Raw genomic sequence first — 23,314 nt, forward strand, 5'->3', positions numbered from 1 at the left:
AAGCTACAAACTTTGAGTGCACAGCTCTGTGCTGCTGCTGTGTTTGCTCAGCAGTGAGAGCAGGAGCTGCTGATTGCTGAAAGCAGCATGCGGTTAAAGCCAACACTGTTCAGGGTGGAGGACAGCCAGTTGACTGATGGGGATTCAGTGGCTCACACAGGGTGCGGCGCTCAGGTGTTAACATGTAATTATGAGCCTTTCATTGGTCACAATGTGAATTACACGGCCGAGGAACACAAGGCGCACAATGCAGAGCCGCTTAATCACAATCATTTGAAAGAAAACTTCTGCGAGTGTTTGCAGGAAACACACGTGATGCATTGTTCAGCTGGCACGGGGCAAAAGTAATAAATGACCTAAAGTGGCTGGACTTTTAAATTCCACGTGCACATCTGGAAAGCTCAGCTGGAAACCGTGCGGACACAGCACTGCAGCTTTCAAGCTACAACGAAAATGCGTCTCTGGGATAATCTGACTACACGCAACATGCAATTTGTTCTGATACTCGGACATAGAAAGTAATTGCACACATGCAGCTAATGCACACAAACACACAGCACAGGAACACAGAGACACACACTTCCTGTGTTGCGCAGGTTGGGGCAGGCCCACAGTTGTAGCGTTCCTTTCTACCTGACAGGCGCTGCGGGCGCATGCAGAAGTCAAGTCCTGACAAACATCAGGCCTTAAACAAGCAACGTTTGGCGCCTCTGGTCTTGTCTTCTTCATACCTGACATGTCATGTCATGCCTACAGCGTCTCCCAAACCTGTTTAATTCAACAATAATCCAAAGAGTTCTTTTCCTCCCTCGCTCTACTTTTCTCTGAAACTGAAGCAAAGCACCTGCTTCTTAAATCTAAAACAGGGGGAAAAGTTGAACATTTTAGCGGACAATCTGCTCGGCCGAAGCTATCAGCACCAATCTCGACCACCCAATCTTAGGGATGACACCTGCCCCCGGGCAAGCAGCATCACGTAGCCGGTGTTGAAAGAGTCAAACATGTATCTGTCCCTCTTGGGATTTGCCAATCAAATGTCTTCAGCAGAACAACTGTAACTTCAACTTTAAAACTGAAAGCACAGCCAACAGGTGGGAAGAGGTTTAGGGGGAAAAAAGCAATCGAGGATTTTCTCCTTTTCTTTTCAGATGGAGAGCAGCCAAAGTTTGCTAAACATGCTTAAAATTATTTTCAAAAACTGTTTGATCTGCTTATCCTTGAAGGAAGCGTTTGAGCTGCCAGCACTTTTTTGTCGTTCCAACCTTCAATTATAACACAACAATGATTTCTGTGTTGAGAGCACTCCAACAAACTCAGTTTGGTGAGGTCTGATCCAAATTCCTCCTTTTCCCCCTGATGACAGACTAATATCTGCCCTTTATATTTATACCGCCGCAGCATGAGCCTGCTTTCTGTTGCTGTAAATCACTGCTGCAGGTACTCTGTCAGAAAGCGGGGAAAAAAGGAATTTGTAACTTAAACTGTAAGAGAAAGGGCTTTTCCGTGAAGATTATGGAGAAATCCCATAGCCCATATCATAAAAACCTTTTCAACTCTGTCTTTTTAAAAATTTTCCCCTCCACCTTTTCCCATCTGTAGCTTTCAGGGTTTGTCTCTCTGCGACGGGCGAGTCGTGACAAGCTTCTTGACACAAACAAGTCTCAGCCCCATCTCGTGAGGCGTGGGACGGGCCCGCAGATGTTCCATGGGCAAGTTGCGTCTTGCCGCCTTTCGCTAGAACACTCTTCTCTTTGAGCATTCCTCCTCCTCCTCCGGCGCAATGTGAGATGCAACCATCAAGCTTAACTCTCTCAAAAAAAGACAGAGCCCACTCCAAGAGCACAGGGTTCAGGAAAGAGGCACACGGTATTTACACAAGTATTATCTACAGGCCCTCAATCCATTACTGTAATCCCCCTGGGCTCAACAGCGTCCCAGTGATAGCCCGAACCATAACATTCCTCTCCTTTGACTAAATATGGTGGCAGTTAATACACACCGCAAACACAACTAGTCTTTACCCTGACAACAATGGCTGCCTCCTTCAGCGGCACAAAGAAGATGAAACATCTCTAAACTTGTGTATTCATTTGACCCGGCGATTGTTTTTCTCTAACCGAGAGCTGGGGGAGGGAACGCCGTGCAGGCTGCAGGAGTGCCGGCAGGAAAACCGTGTGGGAGCAGTTTCTGGGAAACACTGACGTGTTGCACCTTTTGCTGTGTGCCTCATCCTAGACAGGAAGAGGTTAAGGTGTGGGTTAGGGATTAGGTGTGTCTCCATCAGAACAGTCATCAAACAGTACAGTACACAGTCCACTAAGTCCCCGTGGAAGATCCCACAGGCCTTCAAAAAGGGGGCATTAGTGGATCTATGCACAGAGCAAAGCTGCAGTGACATCTACGGTGGCTCTCTGCCATCAGTCCATCAGTCCAGCAGTTGAGCTTATTGGGCTGAGATTATGGGAGCTTTACGAAAGATCTCCTGAGATCAGGAGAGGGAGCCTCCTTTGAGATGGGAACCGACGCTGTAATCACTCTTCTTTAGAATCAGACTGGAAGCTGCAGCCAGCGAAAATGACTCTCTCTATGAGCCGATCTGGAAATCAACAAAACGATGTTCGGCGGGGAAACGCTGTAACGAATCCTCTCTGACAGGATCAACTGCATTTCAGAGTTGAGTGACATTTAACCTGACTGCGAGGTACAAAAACAACAACAGAGCATGTGGAACCAGCCCGACCTCACAGAAAACATTACAAGTAATCAGTCACGTGCTGGTCATCATTTATTTGTGCATTATTGTTTTCAAGGCCAACTCCAGATGAGCACTCTAAACAGGCTCTAAACTCTAAGCAGTGCAGTGCATCCACTTCCTGGCTCTTATTTATGTATGGTCAAAATCAAACTCCAATTAAAAACAGTCATTAAAAAGCAGTCTGTTTGTTTTCATGGACATAGATCGTAACAACAGGAAGTACGTGTCATGTCTGCAGTAAATAAAGGAACCAAGGAAACCTCCCCGCCTCTGTTACCACAGGGAAATAAATTGACATTTAAGTCAGACGTGTATTTTAACTTCTCAAATGGGCTCAGTTACTTGTTACAGTGCAATAGCTTTATATCAGCAGCACATTTGCAATCTCCACCAACACTGGTGGCCAGTTGAGGAGGATAATGATGGTGGTGCTTCAGCTCTGAAACAGGAACAGCTTAGAGTTTAGCTGTCACCGAGGGAAGTGAACAAGCTTGTTGTCGATTATGTGGTGCTGCTGATGTAAATGTCCAACTGGCTCCACAGCCTCTGTGCACAGACTGGTTATCCACAGGTGTGCAAAGTTGTTATTCTTGCTAATGTAAAAGTCATCGTAAGGAGGTGCTTTGCACAAAAGGTGATGCTAATTACTTTTTAATGGCTCTGATTTTGTAATGCTACCCATCCTTCGCTAGGAGAACAAACTTTATTTCGATTGGTTAACTGTACGAGACGATGTTGCACAACAGCACTTGTTTGTGTTTACTGCTCTCATATTTTAGCGCTCGTGCCCGTTTCTTATCCTTGTGGAGACTTTGGGCGACTGCACTTTAAAAAATAGAATTTATACAAAAAAAATGAGTTTTTAAAAATATTTTTAATGTTTTTTTAAACTCTGAACTACTAAATAAAGTTAAGTCTTTAATCAGTGCAATGATTGTAAGTAGCAATCCCTGACTTTTCCATGTTAAGCCAGACCAATCAAACCAGTCTTGCATCATGTTATGACTGTGGGACACGTCGTTGGTTCCCTGCATGTGTCTACGACGGGACGACTGCGACTGGGGCGTGCCGCTCACAAACCACAGTGTGAGCCACCTCACGGTTGCACATCAGACAAACACTTTTGTTTTTGGACTGAAAATGAGAGGGATGACTGAGGCACTGTGGGAACTGGGCAAATGTGACGATCCCACACTCGGCGTGGCCAAGGAGTAAGGCGAGATCGCCCAGCACTCCCTGAGTTTGCCTGGAAGCTACAGCACGTTAAATTCGGCGCATCAATGCGCTCAGCAGGTTTTCCTCAAACGGCCCGCATTTTTGACTGTTAATTGGAAATTTTTAATAAACATGTTTCTGTATTAAGCGTTTTCTGCTCCGTTATGTAATAACTGACATGTCACAAAGTTACGTCACCCAGATTCTGTATGTGAACAGACGGGGTTTCCTTTGACGCCCACGCCGTCACTCGATGATGTGACAGCTGTCCCAAATTATGACGCAGGGACAAAAAGCCGCCGCCAATTTCGTCCGCTAGAGTGCATTAGTGCACCGACCTTGCGCCTCTGTTCCCGCGTCGCCGCAGATCGCACACATTAACAACCGAGCAGGCGGGGCACTGATGCAACAGCTGTCCCTCAGCCCTGTGATGCGTAATGACAGAGCGAGAGGAGCCGGTTGAGTCTGTTTAATGAGTCGACGATGGTGACATCTAGGAAAGGAGCAACGATTCAACCTGTTTACCTCTGTCATCAACAAAGCATCAGTAAACTTTACCCGACTTCTGAGGAAAAGGGACATTTCGCTTGAGTGAGGTCACTGTGAGATTAATAAAGGTTTAAGCTTCTTCATTTTCACTTTAACCTGCCACACATGCAGGGCTCTGGTTTCCTGTAGAAAGTTGTTTTTGGTGCTTCGTCAAGAAGTTTTAACACTAAATGACCTGCACTGTTAGCAGTTTGGTTAGCTAAAATTAACAATTCCCAGACATTTTTGTATCTAAAATGGTCCAAACATGAGAAAATAGCACATTTTCTGTCAAGTGAGACAACTCAAGCCTTACTTACTCAAGCTAACACATTTCCTATCACATGAATGAGTGCATCCATGATTTTGACAGTGTATGCACTCTTCCCCCTGTCAGTGAGAAGTTAACTTAAAAACCCTGAGGTTCAGTCCTGATGTAAAAATATCTCAGGTGACATTCTTCCCAGCCAGAAGTCAGATAAGAAGTTCATAGGTGAAAGTGTCTCTTTAACCTCCACCCCGATAAATCATCACCTCCTACAATGATGGGTTAGGCTGACAGGCAGCACATTTAAATTTATTACACAATAAAAAAATGACAAAAGCTTTCATTCTTTTGTAGCTATAAAAGTCATATCTTTATCTTGAGTGCTGATTGTTATGATGTGTAATTAAAAACATAATTTATGGAACATAAGATAAAGAAAACATGAATGCAGCCTCTGTCCAGCAGGACAGGAACGATGGGAGATGGTGTAACAGAGTCTTTCTTCTTCTTCTCCCTATTTTCCGTCTTTATACTTAAGTAAAATTCCAGCTTCCTGTATATCTTATTTAAATCAAAAAGTTCATGTGTTACTTAGTGTGCTCTCTTAACCTCCAGTACTCACCTGTTGATCAGAAGTGAAGCGCAAAGTTATTCTAGTTAATGCAAACTAAACCATAAACACATTTATCTGATCAATATTACAAAATTAACTTCAATTAAATATTCGGTAAATGTTCTTAGTCCGAGTCTTTTCTCACTCTGGTCAAATTTGTGAGTTCAGCACAATTATTATTAAGAAATAAATCATATTCACTCAAATCTGTCCCACCTGCAGAGGCCTATCAGTGGGGTCTGCACGACATTAATGCGAGACTGCTTGCAGAAAAGGAAGTGGAACCCCGCTAACTTTATGCAGGACTCCACAAACACTGAGAGAACACGGGTCTTACCGTCCAGGTGGCAGACTTTGCTGTGCTGGACTGCTGGAAGGACACGTCAAAGGTGTGTGGGCCTGCGTAATCTGTGTTGGATGGGATGGCCGGTGAGGGGGAAAGGGCATCGAAGGTGGAGCTGGGCTGGGCGTAGGGCGACGGGGCGGTCACGTTGTTCTGCGCGTGGTCGTTGTTGTAGGGGCTGGTGGAGGTCGAGCCGCCGTTCTGAATGTTCTGATCCATACCATTCAGGAGCCCCAGGTTTGTGTACTGTGACTGAAGATGGAGAGGAGGGGGAAGAGCGACAAAGGTGTTCAGTCACAGATGCTTCAGACGAAATGTTTTGTGCAAATTTTGTAATAAAGAAATAAAAACAGTTAGCCTCATCCAAACATCAGTGATTAAGGTAGAAGATTAAGACAACACATGAAATAAACACGTTCCTCCCTACAAAGCCATTTCTTTTCCCACATATATTCAGACAGGACCAGTGGAATTAAAATATGTCCCCTTTAGAGAGGATGGAGCGTACTCCTGGGTGGTAGCCAGCCCCTTCTTGCTTGCTCTGCTTGCCATTCACCTCATTCCTTTCCATTTATAAACAGCACATTCCTGGAAGAGGTGCCATCGCTCGTGCTCTTTAGACGGCCATCAATCTTTCCAGGGCCTCTCGTTTATTTCGAGCACGGCTGGCCACAGCTGTCCGACTCACACCCACTGCCCTGCCAGGTGTTAGTGTTGCTCCAAATGATCAACAAAACACTAGGTTGGTAGGTTAGATAACTATTAGTCAAGGGAGTGACTTATGAATCAACGATGCCGCTTTATTACACACAGATCCATAGACACACCTGAGAGAGGTCACTGGAGTCAACCTCGGCATACCTGTGCAGCAGCGCCACAGGGGAGCGGCTGTTTGGCAGAGGAAGGGGGGCTTAAGCCCCTCAGAAACAATGACACCGGAGCTTATAAGGAGGCTGCGTGAAACAATTATGCCGGGCATGCAGGTGTTAAGAGACAAGTGTTTTGTGAATGGAGCACACACGCACGCACAGAAAGAAAGAAAGTCCTTCCTGGGGGAGCCCCTGCAGCTTTTAGTGGGGACACACACGCTCTCACACAAATGACTGATTATACGCACGTATTACAGGTCTAAGAGTGGCTCTGTGGATCTAATCAGGGGGGAAAATGGATGGTAAGAAAAACAAAGTTCTTTTTTTCCCCACCTACGCACATTTTAAAAATGAAAATAATCCCCGTTTCCCATGGGAACGAGCACGGTGGATTTATTTCCTGTTTGTACACCATTTTCCCGTAAATGAAGCGCGAGCGATGGTGATATCAGAGTGATTCTTTTGAACTATGGTGCAATTCCACTGAGGCACTCAGCCATTGAGAGATGACACAGCCTCCCCCAGTACCTGATGCTGGCAGCTGCTATGGTGGATCTGACAGGCACCAATTATCAATGCCAAATGATTATTCTAAAGAAAAGGCTGATGGTGGCCTCAGACCAAACATAGATAAAAGCAGAAGCATAAAGCAGACAGGCTGACGTAGACTACTTAACATTAAATACAGGGCCTGAGATAATGCTTCTCGTGGTGTAAGTGAAAATCAGGATCAAAGATGAGGATTTGAGGATAAAGCTGTAATTGACCAGATAGCGAGGTTTCACCTGAACTCATCGCGTTTTAATGTTTAATTGGCTGGAAGCAGGATATCAGCTTTTAGAAAGGGCAGCGTGAGGGACTTTCAGGCCTTCTCTTCATTTCCTTTAATCAGATCTTATTCCACTATAATAAAGCCAGCATTTAATAACCACTTTAGCAGCTCTTAAAAATTCCTTCTGTTTATAGCTGACGCTGTGTTCAGGCCTCTGGGATGCCACGGCTGTGCAAAGCAGAAGCGCAGTAAATCAGCAGCAGCCTTTAATAAAGTTTACAAAAAGCTGCGCTTTCTGTTCGAGGCCTGAGAGCTCATTTCTTTGTCTGAGACAAAATGCTGGGCTAACGCTTCAGACCAGCGGCAAAAGGACACTGTTGACCTTCACAGCGATTGCCTGAATTACCCACAACACATAGCAGGGATATTTTAAATACACGTGGCAGGGCTCATTTAGAAGTTGCTGCTGCGGCGTTGGGTTCGGCGCGTGCATGCATTCAAATCAATGCATTCCTCGCTGGGTATGCGACCAAATGAATTCACTGAATAAATATGAAATGTTAATGGTGAAAATGCTCTCTGCACTCCCGCCAAAACTCTTGTCTAAAGAGTCGGTTCGGTGCTTTTGACTCGTTTCTCATCAGTTTAATAGCGCGAGTGTCATTATCAGCAGCATCGCGAGGCAGCAGAGATTGTTTTCTTTGTGAGAACACAGATCACAGTCTCTGATAAACCCAGAAAATTCCACAGACGTAACAGCAGTCCCCTACGAGGAGCAGAAGCGCCACACTCTTTCAGCACTTATACACTGACCAACTGAAAGCTCCACAGTTTCTATCTAGAGCTTCTAAAATCCTCCTGTTGCTGCTGCTTTGTGTAGCCGCAGAGCGCAAACACTGATAACGCCAAATCTTGAGAGACAGCAGGAGCCAGATCAGACCCGGCCTGAGGGGGAAAGAGCTCATTCCAGGCTCTCCGCTGACCCGCTCATCGTTGGACCAGCGTATGAGACCATCTGGGGAGGGAGACCTTAAAGGCTCAACAAGGCCGAGAGGGGGGAGGTGAGGTGGGGCTGGGTGGGTGGGGGTCTATCGGCACCTCATACCTGCTGGGGTGGGCAGAGCAGGTGATTGTATCTACATCAACATACCATTAAAGCAATTACGACCCCGGACAAAACAGCAACGCCTGGCCGGCAACCATCTAATGGCTGCAGCGGCTCCCAGGAGACTGGGGACCGGGGGGAACCCGATACCCCGCACACGCACGCACTCACACTCAGACACACACACTGACCAGACACCACTTAAAGACCCCCTGCTCAACAACTTAAAAAGACAGCGAACTGACACACCTGCTATCCGCAACCTGCAATCTGAGAATCTATCACCGCTCGGCGTTAGCTTTGGTTTGGAATTCAGTTAGTGGGAAAAAAAAGAAAGAAAGAAAAAGAAATAACAGACATATATATGGAAAAGCAAAAGTACGATCCAAGGAAAAGAGCTGAGATTGAATTGTTTAACTTAGAGTTCGGGTTGTCAATCATATTTGAAAAAGAAGAAAATAAAGCTAAGATGATATGTTTGCCATCGAGCTCGGCAAACACAGATAAGGCAACAATTATGGTTTCCCTCTTAGGGTAAAATATGAATCTACAGGAACAGATTTTTTTTTCATTTTTTTTTAAAGAATATGTATCTATTAAAATCTTTTTCCTCACATTTTACTCTTTAAACTTTTGTTGTCTTTGGTTTCAACAGAACAGAAGATTTAATGGAAGGAGAAACGTGGCGCCACGTTAAATCAAAAGCATTTTCAGTTTTTCCCCCCCAAATTTTCCAACTTTTACCAAGAAACAAACTCTGAGACATAGAAACAGATTAAATCCTTTCCCGCCACACACACACACACACACACACACACACACACACACACACACACACACACACAGCAGCCATTTCACAAGAAGGAAATATCCAGATTTGTGTTTACATTCCCCTGCTCTCTGGACTGTCACATCTGCAGTTTATGTCTCAGTTAGACGAATACACAAATCCAATCTACGGAACGTTAAATAGTGGCATAAAATCTACGCTTCAAACTACGAGGCCTTTTTCTCTGATGTGTCCTTCACGCCAGGGAGGCTGGGGGACCAAAGAATGGAAGCGAAGGCTGATGCCCTGTTTCCCGCACTGCTCTTACCTCGTTGTAAGAAGTTGTGGTCCCCGTCTCCAGGTACAACATGTTGGCACTGAGATTGAGCAGAGCTGCTGCTGTTTGCTCCACTGGCTCCAGGATTCCACAAATCTCTTTTCCTCACTCTAAAAGGAGTGATGTGGACTACAGATGCAAAGTGGACAAGCAGAAGCTCCTATAAGAATCTATGGGATGGTCATATATACCTTGGAAGAAAAGGGGGTGGGCCTGAGGAGCTTTACCTGTCCACACCCAGAAGAAGAGGCCTTGCTCTGCAGAGAAAACTCTGCAGAGAAAACGAATGACTTTGTCGACTTGGCAGCTTTGTTTATAATGAACTGCAACCAAAATAAAGCATTTCAGACGTTTTATTAATTTTTATATGCAACGACGTGACAACGCAGAAGGCAAAGCGACAGAAAATGGAGGAAAAAAGTATGTTTTTGTCTTGAATTTTCAAAAAACAGCGCTGTTCTCAGACGAATTAAAACGAAAACATTTTAAATGAGTTTTTAACAAAAAAGAAACGCCTCGGGTGGTTTAAAATAATTTTCCAAATTAGAAAAAAAGAGATGAGAGAGACCATTAATTCCTACAGTGCAGGCCGCTGAGTGGGAGCTGCGGTCTGGGCTCGGGACAGATACACAGTTGCTTGTTAGCATAAGAATGGCTCCCCTCTGAAGCCCCAGAGCACTCTGAATGGAGAGGCCTGCAGGAAAACAAAGGGACTCCCGTAGATTACTTGTATCTATCAGAGATGACTGCTGTAGATCTGTTTTGGAAACATGCATTGTTTCTCAGCCTGTGTAATGACGGTGGGACTGAGCCGCTCGCTCTCCTGTGACTCCAGCAGCTCCAATAAGAGTGGCCTAGTGAGTGGGATTCAATTTAATTGGGAATCATACAGTTTGTGCAGAGAAGCTTCTTGCAACTGTTGGGTGATGCTGAGACATTTTTTAATGAATTGTTTTGATTAATATGAACTAAAAACATGCACAACGCAGATGTAAAAAATAAATAAATAAATAAAAATTCACAGAAAATTGACAATATAGGCTCAGATGAACATCTAAAAGAGCATGTGTGTCTTTATATAATCACATAAAATGAGAATTATTTTGACTTAAGAGGACATACTGCAGATATAATGATATTTAGATATGGCCAGCTGATCTGCTCCATGACAGAGGTAGAGGAGGAGGAGGAGGAGGAGGAGGCCAGTCAGCAGGGCACACATCACTCCTTTGGTGACGGGGGGATGAAAATCTTGCCCTGTGGTCAGAATGATTTGAAAGTTGTCTGAAATCTAAAGCACAGCTGTGACGTGCAGTCAGTGTCTCCAATCATCAACCACACCCCGCTCAGCCCCCGGGGTTTCAGGCCTGCAGGTCAGCCTGTCACAAAAGGCAAATCAACACTTTAAAGAGCTCAAGCCAGCGGCCTCCTAAGACTCCCGGCCACAAACACGGGCCAACCTGCAGCTTCTGAGGGTGATCATTTGTTTGGCAAAACAAACTTCTAATTATGTTAAAACAACAGTGACCTGCGAAAGAGGTTAGAGTCCTCAGTTTGTGGCTAATGCTGCAGTAAATTACAGTACAGAGGCTGTAAAATGCAACGAAGGCAGGAGCTGCACTCCAAAACAGATCCATTTCTACAGCAACGTACTGATAAGCGTAAACATTAGATTCGTGATGGGTAACATTATGACTAAAAATGTCATGAAATAAACAGCTGGGTTCTTCAAAGACCCCAGTCGGTCACTTGAAGGTTAACTGCGTCACCTCGGCTGCTACAGCGGTGAGAAACTGAGTTGGAGCAAGCGGCGACTAAAGATCTGCAGATCCAGAGGCTCAGACAAAAGAGGCTTTGCTAAAGTTTTTCCTTTTAAAGAGGCTAGTCCTAAAGTCCGCTAGATTAGTTTAGTATCGGGTGTCGGGCTGCAGAGGCTGCAAAAGGCACAGACACCTGACCTAAAACAGAGTAAGCTGCCGTCCTCACTGACAGACGCAGATAGTCGACCGAGCAGCAGAAAGCATCACTTGGGTGGCAAATCCCAAAATCCTCACAATCAACTGCCACCAAATCCTGAATCACTGAAGCTGCTTTTAGGGAAGCTAATTTATCCACAGACACATTTTATAAGTGAAAGAGAAACTGGGAACATTTTCAGCAATGATTTTTACGACCTTCACTGACCAAATGACTGCAGAGTCACACTTTTGCACGCTAATTCAATTCTTTTATTTAAATACAAATAATCAGACAAGTGACGACACTGTAAAACAATGTGCTGGGCATCTTACCTTCATCTTTGCATTAACAGAGCAGCCGGGATGTTTTTACACCTGTTTTAGCACTGTGTCACATACATACTGGTAAGTAAAAGGGCTCAAATTCAGTGCTGCAGACTCCGTTTAAATCTAAACTTCACACACTGAGAAGATGGAAAGTATTTTAACTTTTCAACTTCACCTGCAACCACGGAAACCCACTTTTAGTTTTAGTTTCCGAGCTGAAGCTTCTGGAGGTTCAAGTACTGAACGCCTCAAGGTCCATGTGCGGGTCAAGCATGAGCCCCGAGTATTCGCACTCTTTGGTCGGGTTTAAATGTGTAACCTGTTCTTTTTGAGTTTTCCGTGCGAATCTATTTAAATGTTTCTGTAAAGCACTTTGCATCTATGTTTCAAAAGTGTTCTTTTTCTATATTTATACGCTCTGTCGAGTCCTGGTTCAAAATGGGCCTACTGGAGTTGATCTTTATTACCTACTTTAACAGAAATCTCTCCGTTGTGCTATTTCTGACAATCTGATAAAGAAAAATGCTCATTTTGTTTGCATATATGAAACGGTTAAAATCATTTTGGGGAATGCCAAAAATGTTTCTACAGGAAAAACCCTGGCACTAGAAAATGAAATGTAGATCACGGCTCTGAAAACATGATCACTCGCACGGCCCGCTTTTCAATATCCTCCAGTATCACAAACAATGAGCACAGAGACTCAGCCGCTTATTTCAAACAGAATTGCTACTTTTTCATTTATCTGATCACCACAGACGCCGTGCAGAAGGAAACTGTGAAACACAAAAGAACCTTTTTTTAGCTCCTAATTGAATTTCAAAGTTTCTTTTACTGAATAAAAACATATAAACTAGTTAAAGATTTTAAACCACTGAGCAGTAAAACCCTGTTTTTTCTGCCCCAGCTCTCACAATACTGATGAAAAACCTGGTTTCAAACATGATGTTTCTTAAAATAATATCCATAACAGGTTTTTCCTGCTGGCATCCCTGAAGAGCGTCTAACTTTTCCCCTTAAGAAAATCACCTGGACTGGAAAAATATTCTTCAAACCCTTGTTTATAAAAAAAAAAGCCCTAATTACATCTTTATGAGATATGCACAGACTTCAGTTAAGCCTGTGTCCTCACCACATCTGGACCAGCCACACTCGAGTGCACAGTCGGCTCTAAAGTCTCATTCTGAGACAGATAAAATGTCATCAAACAGTAGAAAACATTATTACTGAATTATGTTTTCACCTGGTCACAACCTGCATGTTTTTTTGTTGAACCCGGCACCATATGAAACTGCGGCGTAAAAACACAGCTCACCATGACCAACAAAGAAAGTAACAGGGGCCCCACATCCCCACATCTAAACTCTGACTTCTTACCAAATCAACAGTCATTCAAGTGGACCGTGGCAAGCAACCGTTCTTTGGTCTTCACCTTTAAGTGCTGGAGGCAAACTGGTGGAGCATTAAAACAAAATAAAGGAGCGCTTTATGGCTGTCTACTTCATGCACCAGTTTGCTTCGGATTAAATAAAGTGTGATGTCCTGACGAATAAAGTTTGACGCCAAGCCTCTCGCTGCTTAGAAAGAGAAAAAAAAATAACGTTGGGAGGTAAAGGCTCGAGGAAAGGGCTCAAACGCTGTGGTAACAAGCGCACCACATGTGCTAAAGTCTGCATTAAAAAGCATTAATTTCAGCTCGGTTAAATGTGGGAAACAAAAGAGAAAACCCCTCATCTGCACAAACACTGAACACAGGGGCACTCACGCCGAGACACACAGTAGGTGAGGGGAAAAAAATCCAAACACAAACATGTAATTAGATCTCGAAGGAGCCTCGTGTTGATTGAGCTACTCCTCTGTAAAGTTGTTTAAACTCTAACCTGCGACTGAAAAGCACCTCGGTGCCTCTGCTCGACAACTGCATCTTCCACGCACAGCTGATCACAGCTTTATCTGGCTGTAAAATCAGCTGTTTGGGGTAGGATATAGCGTTTCTCCTGCCACGATCCCCGCTACATTCCTTCATGTTATTCTACCCTCTCCTTCCCCCTTCGTTGCCACCCCACCTCCACAACCTTTACATGGAGAAGACACGTACTGATAGATGAGACCTGGGACCTCTACAACAGAGGCAGGTGCTGCGTTAAATTGTTGCCCTGCAGCTACAGTGCAAAAAAAAAAAAAGGAAAGAAAGAAAGAAAAAAAATGTAGAATAAAAAGGAATTTCACATTAAACGTAAAGCCCACACAATACAAATAAGTCCCCCGGGGCACTAAACAGTGAGCTGCATTCTAATGACTCATGAAAGAGGCACACCTCCACATGGGTGGAAGAGGAAGGGGGCAAGTTGAGGGTGGGTTCGCCCACCGCAGCTTTTCATCAAAACAGAGGTATGACTCTGTAATAACGGCTGGGGCTTGGTGATTGGCAAGCAGCCACCGGAGTGAGCTTTTAGCCCACAGCGATGCTGCCAGATCTGCTGCTGTGCCAATCGCTGCACCACGCCCCTCTCTGGTGCACAAAGTGGAAAGTGGGTGGTGGGGGTAGAGCCGTTAATCATCAGTTCAAGAGAGCACAGGCCCCCTTGGGGGATGCGCAGTGTAACGTTACTCAGCTCCCCGAACAAAATTTTTATTTGCTATTTTTTTCCCGCCCTGGCTGGACAACGGCATTCCTGCACTGGGAGGGGAGCGTGCACATCATCGCTGAGCAGCAGAGCTGACAAGGACATGCCCCGCGCTACAGGTCAAACATGGATTTACAAACCTGTGTTTTAACTCAGCGTTTTCTCTGTGAGACACAGAGAAGACCGAGGTGAAAAGATGGGTGAAACTGACACAACTGAGCTGAACTTTGTTTAACTAAAACTCAGCCCCGATCGTTTCTTTCACCTAATGATTGATAAAAAAATATGGTGAGGTGTGGGATGTGAACTCTCCTGCATTGAGGTTTTTATCTTTTTTTCTCGCTGCAGTCCTTCCTTCTCGTTTTTTTTTTCCTTTTTAAAAACAGACCCAACCCCCAAGAAACGCACAATGTCCTGGACACCCAGTATTTATTTATTTAGTATTTTAGTATTTATATCTTGGGCCTACTAAGAGTTTAACGAGGACAATAAGCTTGGTATCAGGACTTTTCATACTGAAGAATATAAACCACAAAGACGTGGATGGACCATCTTAGAGGTTCTCTTGTCTGATGCTACGTTAGTTTTCGGCATTTTCTTCCTGCCTGACTGTGTTCGTCTCTGCCCATCAGAGACCCTCGATAGAACCTTTTATTGATAACGGTTCAACCCTCATGATCCATCTTTTCTTTGCTAAATGTGACTATATCAGCCTAACCGTAGCTCTGTGGCAAACCAGCAGGTAGCAAATCATTACACCTGAACTAGCCTGACTTCACCAATCTTCTTTTTAAATCTTCTTCTCATGGATGCTGGACTTCTTACAGAGCTTTGATTAGCAGTTAGCTGATTGTGTTGATGCCTGAAAAGCATACAGCCAAGCAGCTGCAGAGAAGCAGTACTTGCAAAGGTGGGTTTCACAAGTTTCCTGATATAAAATTCTTCTATAATTTTCCTTCCACTGCAGCTGCGTCTTGTTATATGTGGTGAAACTGGAAAAATCAGACTATCTGTACTAAGATGTTGCAAGCTTGAACTCCTTCTGTGTCCAAAGAGGGATGCGTCATGTGACAGTGACAGGCGCGCGCGCTACCATCAACTCACTACCTGCCTCAGAGGAGCCACCCAGGTCAAGCACAGCTCAGGCTAAATCAGATAAAATCGCCAGCTTACAGACAACATCTCAGGAAAAAAACAGACCTTTCTTCACCGGTGTGTGGAACCACTCTGCACCACCTTCTCTTAACCTTCCCAGGGAAATTCCATTGGTAATTTGAAAGGAGGTTCTGTGTTTTACAACATATGTAATTTACACTGTGAATCCAATCAACTCAGAATGAAAGTGATAGCATACAGCTCATAAATGATGAAAAATGCACAAAATAATTAGCTACCGAGATAATGGTGAGTCATTTAAGGAGAAGCATGGTTTTCCGCTTTGGGGCATGAGATGAAGGCCTTGGAATTTACTGGTTAAAAAATAATAGCCCTCAAAAATAAATATTTGATTGTTTCTGTGAGTATTGAACCAAAAAACAGGCAGTAAAACTGGTTATTTAGTTTACTGGTTGCACTGTGCATTATTAAATAATGGGCTCAAACAATCCTGAGCACGTCATAGGTTACTTGTATTGTTCCTTTTATAAATTATTTGTTCTCAGGCAGCAGAATTCAAAGTAAATCATTTATTTTCCCACTGAAACCTCACATGTACTTACAGAAAGCGGTTCATCCGGCTCACGCATGGTTATGCAGTCCATGCTGATCTGAATGGTGTTTCCTGCCGACCCGTCGGCCGGACTGTCGCTGAAGTTCAGCTCGATGGGCTGGACTGAATGAATGGCAGATCTGAAACAGCAACAATACAGATTAATGGGTCGTTCCATGTAAAATAAACCAAATCTGAGAAATGTTTCTATACACCCCCCCTCAGAATCTGCTGATTTTTATTTACAGGGATTTCAATGAATTTATTGACCCATCATACTATGAATATTTTTAGCTTTTGGAGTACACAGTGATTGTTTTTAACTTGTGCTACATTTTCTAGAATTCTTGAGCCTTCATAACTTACAGTCCAGGAGATATTCACATTAAATATTAAACCCATTTAAGCTCTGTTAAGAACTGATTTCAAATCAATTTTGGACCCACTCCAAGAGTCCAAATCTAAATTCTTGTTTATAGCAGTGTGTAGCTGCGTGCATCGGTGTGAATAAACTGTCTGTAACGCAGAGGAACAGAATCGATTACTGGCACGCCGGATGTTTTATCTGTTTTCTGATAAATCAGTGGCGCAGACTTCAAAAAATGAATTCTGGGTATGTGTCTCTCTCCCTCCTCTCTCTCATCTGTCCTGTGATTTCATGCTGTGATACATGTAAAATTATTACTCTGGGAGAAAGTTAGGGTTAGCAGCAGAAGCTCTCTGACTTTTGTTCTTGCACCGGTGCCCTCTGCCTCTCTGCAAAGTCTCACTGTTTGCTCACCCAGTGAACAGAGCAGAGACAGACAGAGCTAACAGAAGACCAGGGGGAGAGAGGAAAGTGAGACTTTTTTTTTTACTTAAGTCGACCTATAGCTCAGGAAATATGACACAGGAATAAAACTGACACATACAAAAGGAATTCAGGATGTTAGCTATTGACTGAAATATATAAGAGCTACACTGACCCAGCTCACAGGGACAAATGAGCCACCAGAGAACAAGACTTTAAAATACAACTGTAAATTTATTCTTTTACAAGTTAACTGTATATTTATACAATTAATAACAGAGTTCTTAATAATGTTGATGTTATTATTGACAAATAAATGAATATTGAAACTAATTTGTTTCCAGATATGAACATTTTTAGAAAAAGTACACTGCTAAAAAAACCCGTAAATGAACAATTTTTAATCAGAATACAGAATCAAGTCAGTTAAACTTGAAATTGATATAATGTCAGTATAGAAGTTATACTGACAGAATACTGATCTGGTCAGTTAAGTAGCAGAAGGGGGTTGTTAATCATTTTCAGCTGATTTAGTGTTAATGAAATTATTATTGTAGGGTCTACCTTACAATATAAAGCGCCTTGAGGAGACTGTTGTTGTGATTTGGTGCTGTATAAATAAAACTGAATTAAATTAAATTGAACAATAGGCACACTACAGGGGCAACCATTCCAAAATAGGAATGGTTTTACAGGTGAAGCCCACTGACATTTTTTTTCCTCCACATCTTTTCTGATGTTTTTTTTCACTAGTTTTGCATTTGGCTCGGGTCAGTATCACTGCTGGTAGCAGGAGGCGCGACCCCACACTGGTGCAGTGTGTCTTCGGGTCCTCTTGGTGCACTACAGTGCTGAACCTCATGCGGTACAATATAGGCAGCTTTTGGAGGACGAAGGAATTGATACCATCGACCAGGCTCATCTGACCTAAATCCAGTAGAACACCTCTGGGACTTTATGTGATGATCCATCCAATGCTGTCAGGCTGCACCAGACTGTCCTGGAGCTCATTGATGACCTGGACCAGATCTGAGATTAGATTTCCCAGGACATCATCCGTTGATGCGAAGCACGCGGTTGTCATAAAAACTACCGAGTACCATTCGGAGTTTTCAGCAAAATTGTGTATAGCTGCCTGCATGGAAGTGCAGCTGGTAAATGAAGTCAACATACACTGCAGTTCCTCTAATGTCCACTCGAGGCTCCGTCGGTGAGTTAGTCCCTATGGATGCCCATGTTAAAAAGTCCAACATTATAGTAGAAACTTGCAGTCTGAGTCCATAATGAATCTGAGGGGGTGAATTTTTTCTTATAAATTATCCACGGATGTGGCCACTTTGAAAGAGTTAATGAACTGGACTGCTTTTGCTGCCTTTACTGACAAGAAATTATGTCCTGCTTGGTGAAATTCTAGTATTTTAGTAGCCTCTTAATTAGTGCTTATTAGAGGGTATCTATGTATCTCTCCCACATTCTTACAGTTTATTTGTGCAGTTTGTTACTGTTAGCAAATAGCTTTACATCCTGTCCAAATACAATCACTTCTGATTTAAAAAACAAAACAAAACAAAACAATGGGGGGTTATCCTAACCCAAAAACAAGTGAGTGACGTCACGGTGGCTAAGTCCACCTTTTACCCACTGGCTGAAAATAACGTTGTTGTGTCCAAAGGCAAGTTTTACACAGGGCCATAAACGTGGATAAATTCAAATCTAGAAAAAAAGAGAAACTAAAGTGTGAGGATAACTGCTGCAAGTGAGAAGGAAGTCAGGCAAAGAAGCTGACATGGTTTATAATTTCCACATAAAAGAAGAAAAAAAATCCCCAAAATGAAAACTAACGCACAAATATCTAAAATATGTGCATAGCTGAATATTTCACTATGGCCTTTTTTTTCCCTTGTTTTGTTGTTTTTGGCAGTATTCACTTACTGGTCGAGCATATCAAACAGCTGGTTGAACACATCTTGGCTGAACAAGTCAGTTGTCTGTGCTGCCTGATTCTGGGACATGGTGGTGAGGAATGAGCCCTCTCTCCAGGACAGACGAGCTGAAGGGTCCCTGAGTCTGCAGAAAGACACCATCAATCAGCTGTAATCATTTTATTACACCCATTCCTGCTCACTTACAGCTGCCATTTCTGAAAAACTATTTTAAAGGGAAGCGTTTTATAGTTGCAAAGTCAGCGAACATAAAAGCTGATGTGCTGTGCTAAGATGCGGCCACCCAGCCAGTGGAGATAAAGGAGGAGGAGGAGGAGTCCTGCTGGCAGCCATTCATGAAGAGCACTTCCATTGTGAAGAAGTCAGCCTACATAATGTTGAATATTTGTACTACACATAATGGTGATTATGTACCATTCAGACAGAGGCACTTTGACCTGCTGCCTTGAAACATTACACCTGCTTCAGAGCTCTGCCCGCCATTGTTCCTGCGCTGAAGTGGCGCACGCTGCAGTCTGAGACAGGCGGAATTCCCCCCAACGTCTATATGATAGCACCGCTAAAACTTGTGGTATGCGTACAGCTGGGCGAGCTCGGGAGGGAGGCCGATGGGGCGGCCATAATCTGAAGCTGGCACTATTTTAGGTTTTGGAATTCCCCAACGCTGTGATGAATGATATTAATACCTGTCTTACAAACACAGGCATATCTAATGAAGCAAATAATTTCACGTATGCAGGAGGCTCATATGAGGGAGCGCTGAGAGCTGAGATGAATTTATTTTGCAAAGCTCAAGAATTATTATGGGTAAGATGTCACAGATTAGGGCCTACATATTAATCATGCCCAGACACATTTAATAGAGTAAAGTTAGATGTTTCTGCAACATTAGGACCACGACAAAGCTTGGATCATGAATTACAGCGGCTTGCAAGGAAGCTGTATTTCAGCTCGCCTTGTATAAAAAGCTGCATGTATATCAGACCTGCACAATAATTAAACTGACACGATATGCAGCAAACCGAAACTCCAAAATGCTTCAGTGAAATCGTTCATCTGACCTCTTTCACCTGAAATGTAACGTAAATAATTTAATAAAGCCAGAAAAGAATTTAATAAATGTCTCAAGGTCAGTCGATCCGCTGCAAAAATAGCACGCACCCCTTTAAACCAGTCTACTAACAAGGACGGTTCCTCACACAGCTGCGTTTTTGTGATTTTTGTTTTAAACTTGTAACCAACCTAAATATATAAGTTTTTGGGGAAGCCTGTAAGCCATTCATGGCATCTGACCTTAACATAAGATTTGAAAACTAAAACTACATTTTGGGACTTTTAAAACTTTTCGCATCCTATGTCGGATAGTTTTCGGTAACGCTTTGCCCTTTCAGCAGCAGAGCGCCTCCAGCACGCTGTGCCCCTCTGTACAATATTTAAGTGATGGTGTTACGAAGTAAGTAACCATATACACTACGTGAGGAAAGTCAGCCAAAATAATGTTGCTAAATGCGATGATGATGAGAAAAAAAGTACTCAAGTATGTGGCAACTTTGTGTGGCTATAAAACACATTTGGGAAGGAAAACTACAAACTGTTAATAAAACAATATAGAAAGTGTTTTTCAGGTGTTCACACAGCTATAGTTGACATCTGCATTAATAGTCTATAACCTAATTTATTGCCTCTAATTGGACATTCTGTGCTCTTTTAAGGAAGCAGAATTATTTTGAGTCAAGCTGAAAAGTTCAAAATGTATTTAGAGTTTATTCAGAGGGGTAATACTTATCATTATTATGATGAGGAAAGCAGACAGAGCTCAATCTACAAATAACAATAAATATACAACTATTCAAATCTTTATGAAAAGTCACAGGGCTCTTTAAATAGATATACGTATTGTTATTTATATGCATACACATGGGTTTATGATCCAGAGCATATATGAAAATGCTCAAGCAAATCCAGCAGATTTTTCTTCTCTGCTTTTTTTGCTATTAATTTGTTAATTTTTAATTTCATTGTATGTACTCTTACTTTATGTAAAAAGTCACAGTGTGCATAGTTGCCATCTAGATCCTAAATTTATGTTACACTGCTAACACAGACCCCACACATACCAACTGGACCCCACTGAACAGACAAATTTAATATATTTACATGTTTTACAGCTTTTAAAAGTCTTTTTGTTTACGATTTGTGTTTAAATTGTAATGAAAATATAAATATATATTTTTTAAAGATATGAATGTTAAAAAGAATAAAGCATACTGTATATCTCTCTCTGACTGGCTAAATATTGTCAACTACTCACATGTGAGTGCAACCTAGCACATTTACAAAATAAGTTCACCGCAAATCGAATGCATTTGATTTTTATATATAACAAAAACCTAAAATATGAGTTTTGCAGAACTCAAACTGACCTGTGGTTTACAGCTGTACACTCTCAAATTGGCAGCTGTTGAAAATGTTTGAGAGCAAATGTGATGTTACATTAACGTTTCGTTAATGTAAAAAAGAAAATGAAAACTGCTACAAACTTGTATGCAATAAGCCCCACCCAAACCAACTGCAACACAGATATCCTCCTTTTACATGAATGCATGAGTAAGAATATCTAAGAGTGCACCTCGTTGACTGCCGTCAGCCTACAGGCACTAAGATGACATTTACTGATGGCAGCGATTGTTTATCTGTTGTGTCACATCAATTTTGTGCAGGCTAAATGTTTAAAGATCGCTAGATAAAGAGCATAAAGACTTTCTAAAGATTCATCTATGGCCATAATGAAGGTACCAATAAATCTATGTTTGCAATTACAGTGTAAAATCCTTTCAGTTCATCCAGACTAACAGTCTAAGGATAAAACGTGTAAAAGTATAACACTAAATACCTTCAGTACTTCCATAACAAATTTTTAAGGCATTATTTGACAATATGCTGTTAGTACCTTTGCTTAAGAACTCATTCCTGCTAAAGACTAAGCATTAAGTCACAGAAGGAATTAAACTGACGACAGATAGATGCCAAGATTTATTTATTTTTTAAATCTACGAATTAAAAAAAAAAAATCAACTTATTTGTGCACATTGTTGTACAGCCAACAGAAAACATGTGACATCGACATCCGAGTTATTAATATTTTTCACAGTAATTCATAATATAATATAAACTGCTTTAAAAATGCAGAATTTGCCCCAGAATAAGGTTTTAAATGCTTATTTTTTTCTACTATTTTTGCAATTGCAACATCGTCCCATACATTTAAATTCAGGATTTTATACGGTTTCTTCAGAAGCACTGAAGATTAAAGAGCAAAAAATAAATAAATAAATAATTTGTAAAGAATAATAGTAAAATAAATTGTGATATTCTTGAAATGATCCATTATGTTAGGGCTTACTGATTCATAAAAGCCATCTCTTCATCCTTATCAACATGTTGCTTTGTTATGAATACATCCAAATCACAGCAGTATCTCTTCAGAGTCGATGTCAAAATAGTGATTGATTTATTTTTATTATTTTTTTACTTTGAGCAGTGCCAACACGCTTTTGTAGGAAAGCATTTACAGCAGTACACAAAACCTGGTGGCTTAGCTGCCTGGCACAAGAGCACACGAGGAGTTTGAAGGAAACGTGCCAAAGAGGGAAAAAAAAAATCACAAAGGATGGCTTTAAAAAAAAACCAAAAAAACAGGTAAATGGCAGGTAGAGCAGGTGAGTTGTCATCTGTGTTCAAGGAGAAAGGATTTAGGTGTGGTCATCCACGTGACCTGTGCCTCACATTAACTCCATTTCATTCTTTAATTTTCTTTTAAAATACAGAAGAACTAGTTTAACTGACATCCCATTAACTTGTCCAAAAGACTTTTGAGCTTTGCTTCTTGGTATTGTCTGATCACCAGTCAGCATCCAGAACTAAAGCTGTTTATCAGGTTCTGCGTGTACAGCCATCCAAGCCTATAAATACACTAAAACAGTTTAATGGAAGAATAAAATAGTAGATCTGCAGCCTAACCCTGCTGATGTCCTGCACTACTTTGTGCTTAAGAAAATAATTTTCATTGTTGTAATAAGGCACACATGTCCACGTTCAAATGCATACCACATAAATGCAATATTCTATCTTTTTTCATCATCATTTCAAAGCAGTTTTATTTTATTAACGAACTTTCAAGATGGGCTTTGTCCCTTTTCTGGCTGCATTTTGTCTGCGTTTGGGTGTCTGGTTACTCTGAGAGGTTTTCGGTTAGCCCGAGGCAAAGGCTGTTCAGCATCCACTTAAACACAGTGCAGCGCCTCCAGACGAGACTGGGGCAGAGGTCAGCACTAAACAGGGATGGCTATTGTCTCTTGGCAGGTTGTGCACACCGACCGATGAAAAT

The 23,314-nt window shown here is 42.3% G+C and overlaps 1 protein-coding gene across 7 annotated transcripts in view; it reads right to left on the reverse strand.

Moving 5' to 3' along the window:
- The window catches only part of tp63 (tumor protein p63), a 58,206-nt gene that overhangs the window by 9,496 nt on the left and 25,396 nt on the right, over positions 1-23,314 (reverse strand). For 5 of the 7 annotated variants that reach the window (XM_013909365.1, XM_005727161.2, XM_005727159.2 and 2 more), the window contains 3 exons: positions 18,917-19,051; positions 16,205-16,334; positions 5,717-5,974 (listed from right to left, as the gene is read on the reverse strand). In XM_013909365.1, the coding sequence (XP_013764819.1) occupies positions 5,717-5,974; positions 16,205-16,334; positions 18,917-18,996 (468 nt within the window). In that variant the 5' untranslated portion in view covers positions 18,997-19,051. Of the gene's footprint in view, positions 1-5,716; positions 5,975-9,565; positions 9,747-16,204; positions 16,335-18,916; positions 19,052-23,314 lie in introns of those variants that run through there. The other 2 variants (XM_005727163.2, XM_005727162.2) reach the window with 1 other exon arrangement.

This window comes from Pundamilia nyererei, unplaced genomic scaffold (assembly GCF_000239375.1).
Source record: "Pundamilia nyererei isolate P.nyererei 1_Seehausen unplaced genomic scaffold, PunNye1.0 scaffold00023, whole genome shotgun sequence".
In the NCBI taxonomy this organism is placed as follows: domain Eukaryota; kingdom Metazoa; phylum Chordata; class Actinopteri; order Cichliformes; family Cichlidae; genus Pundamilia; species Pundamilia nyererei.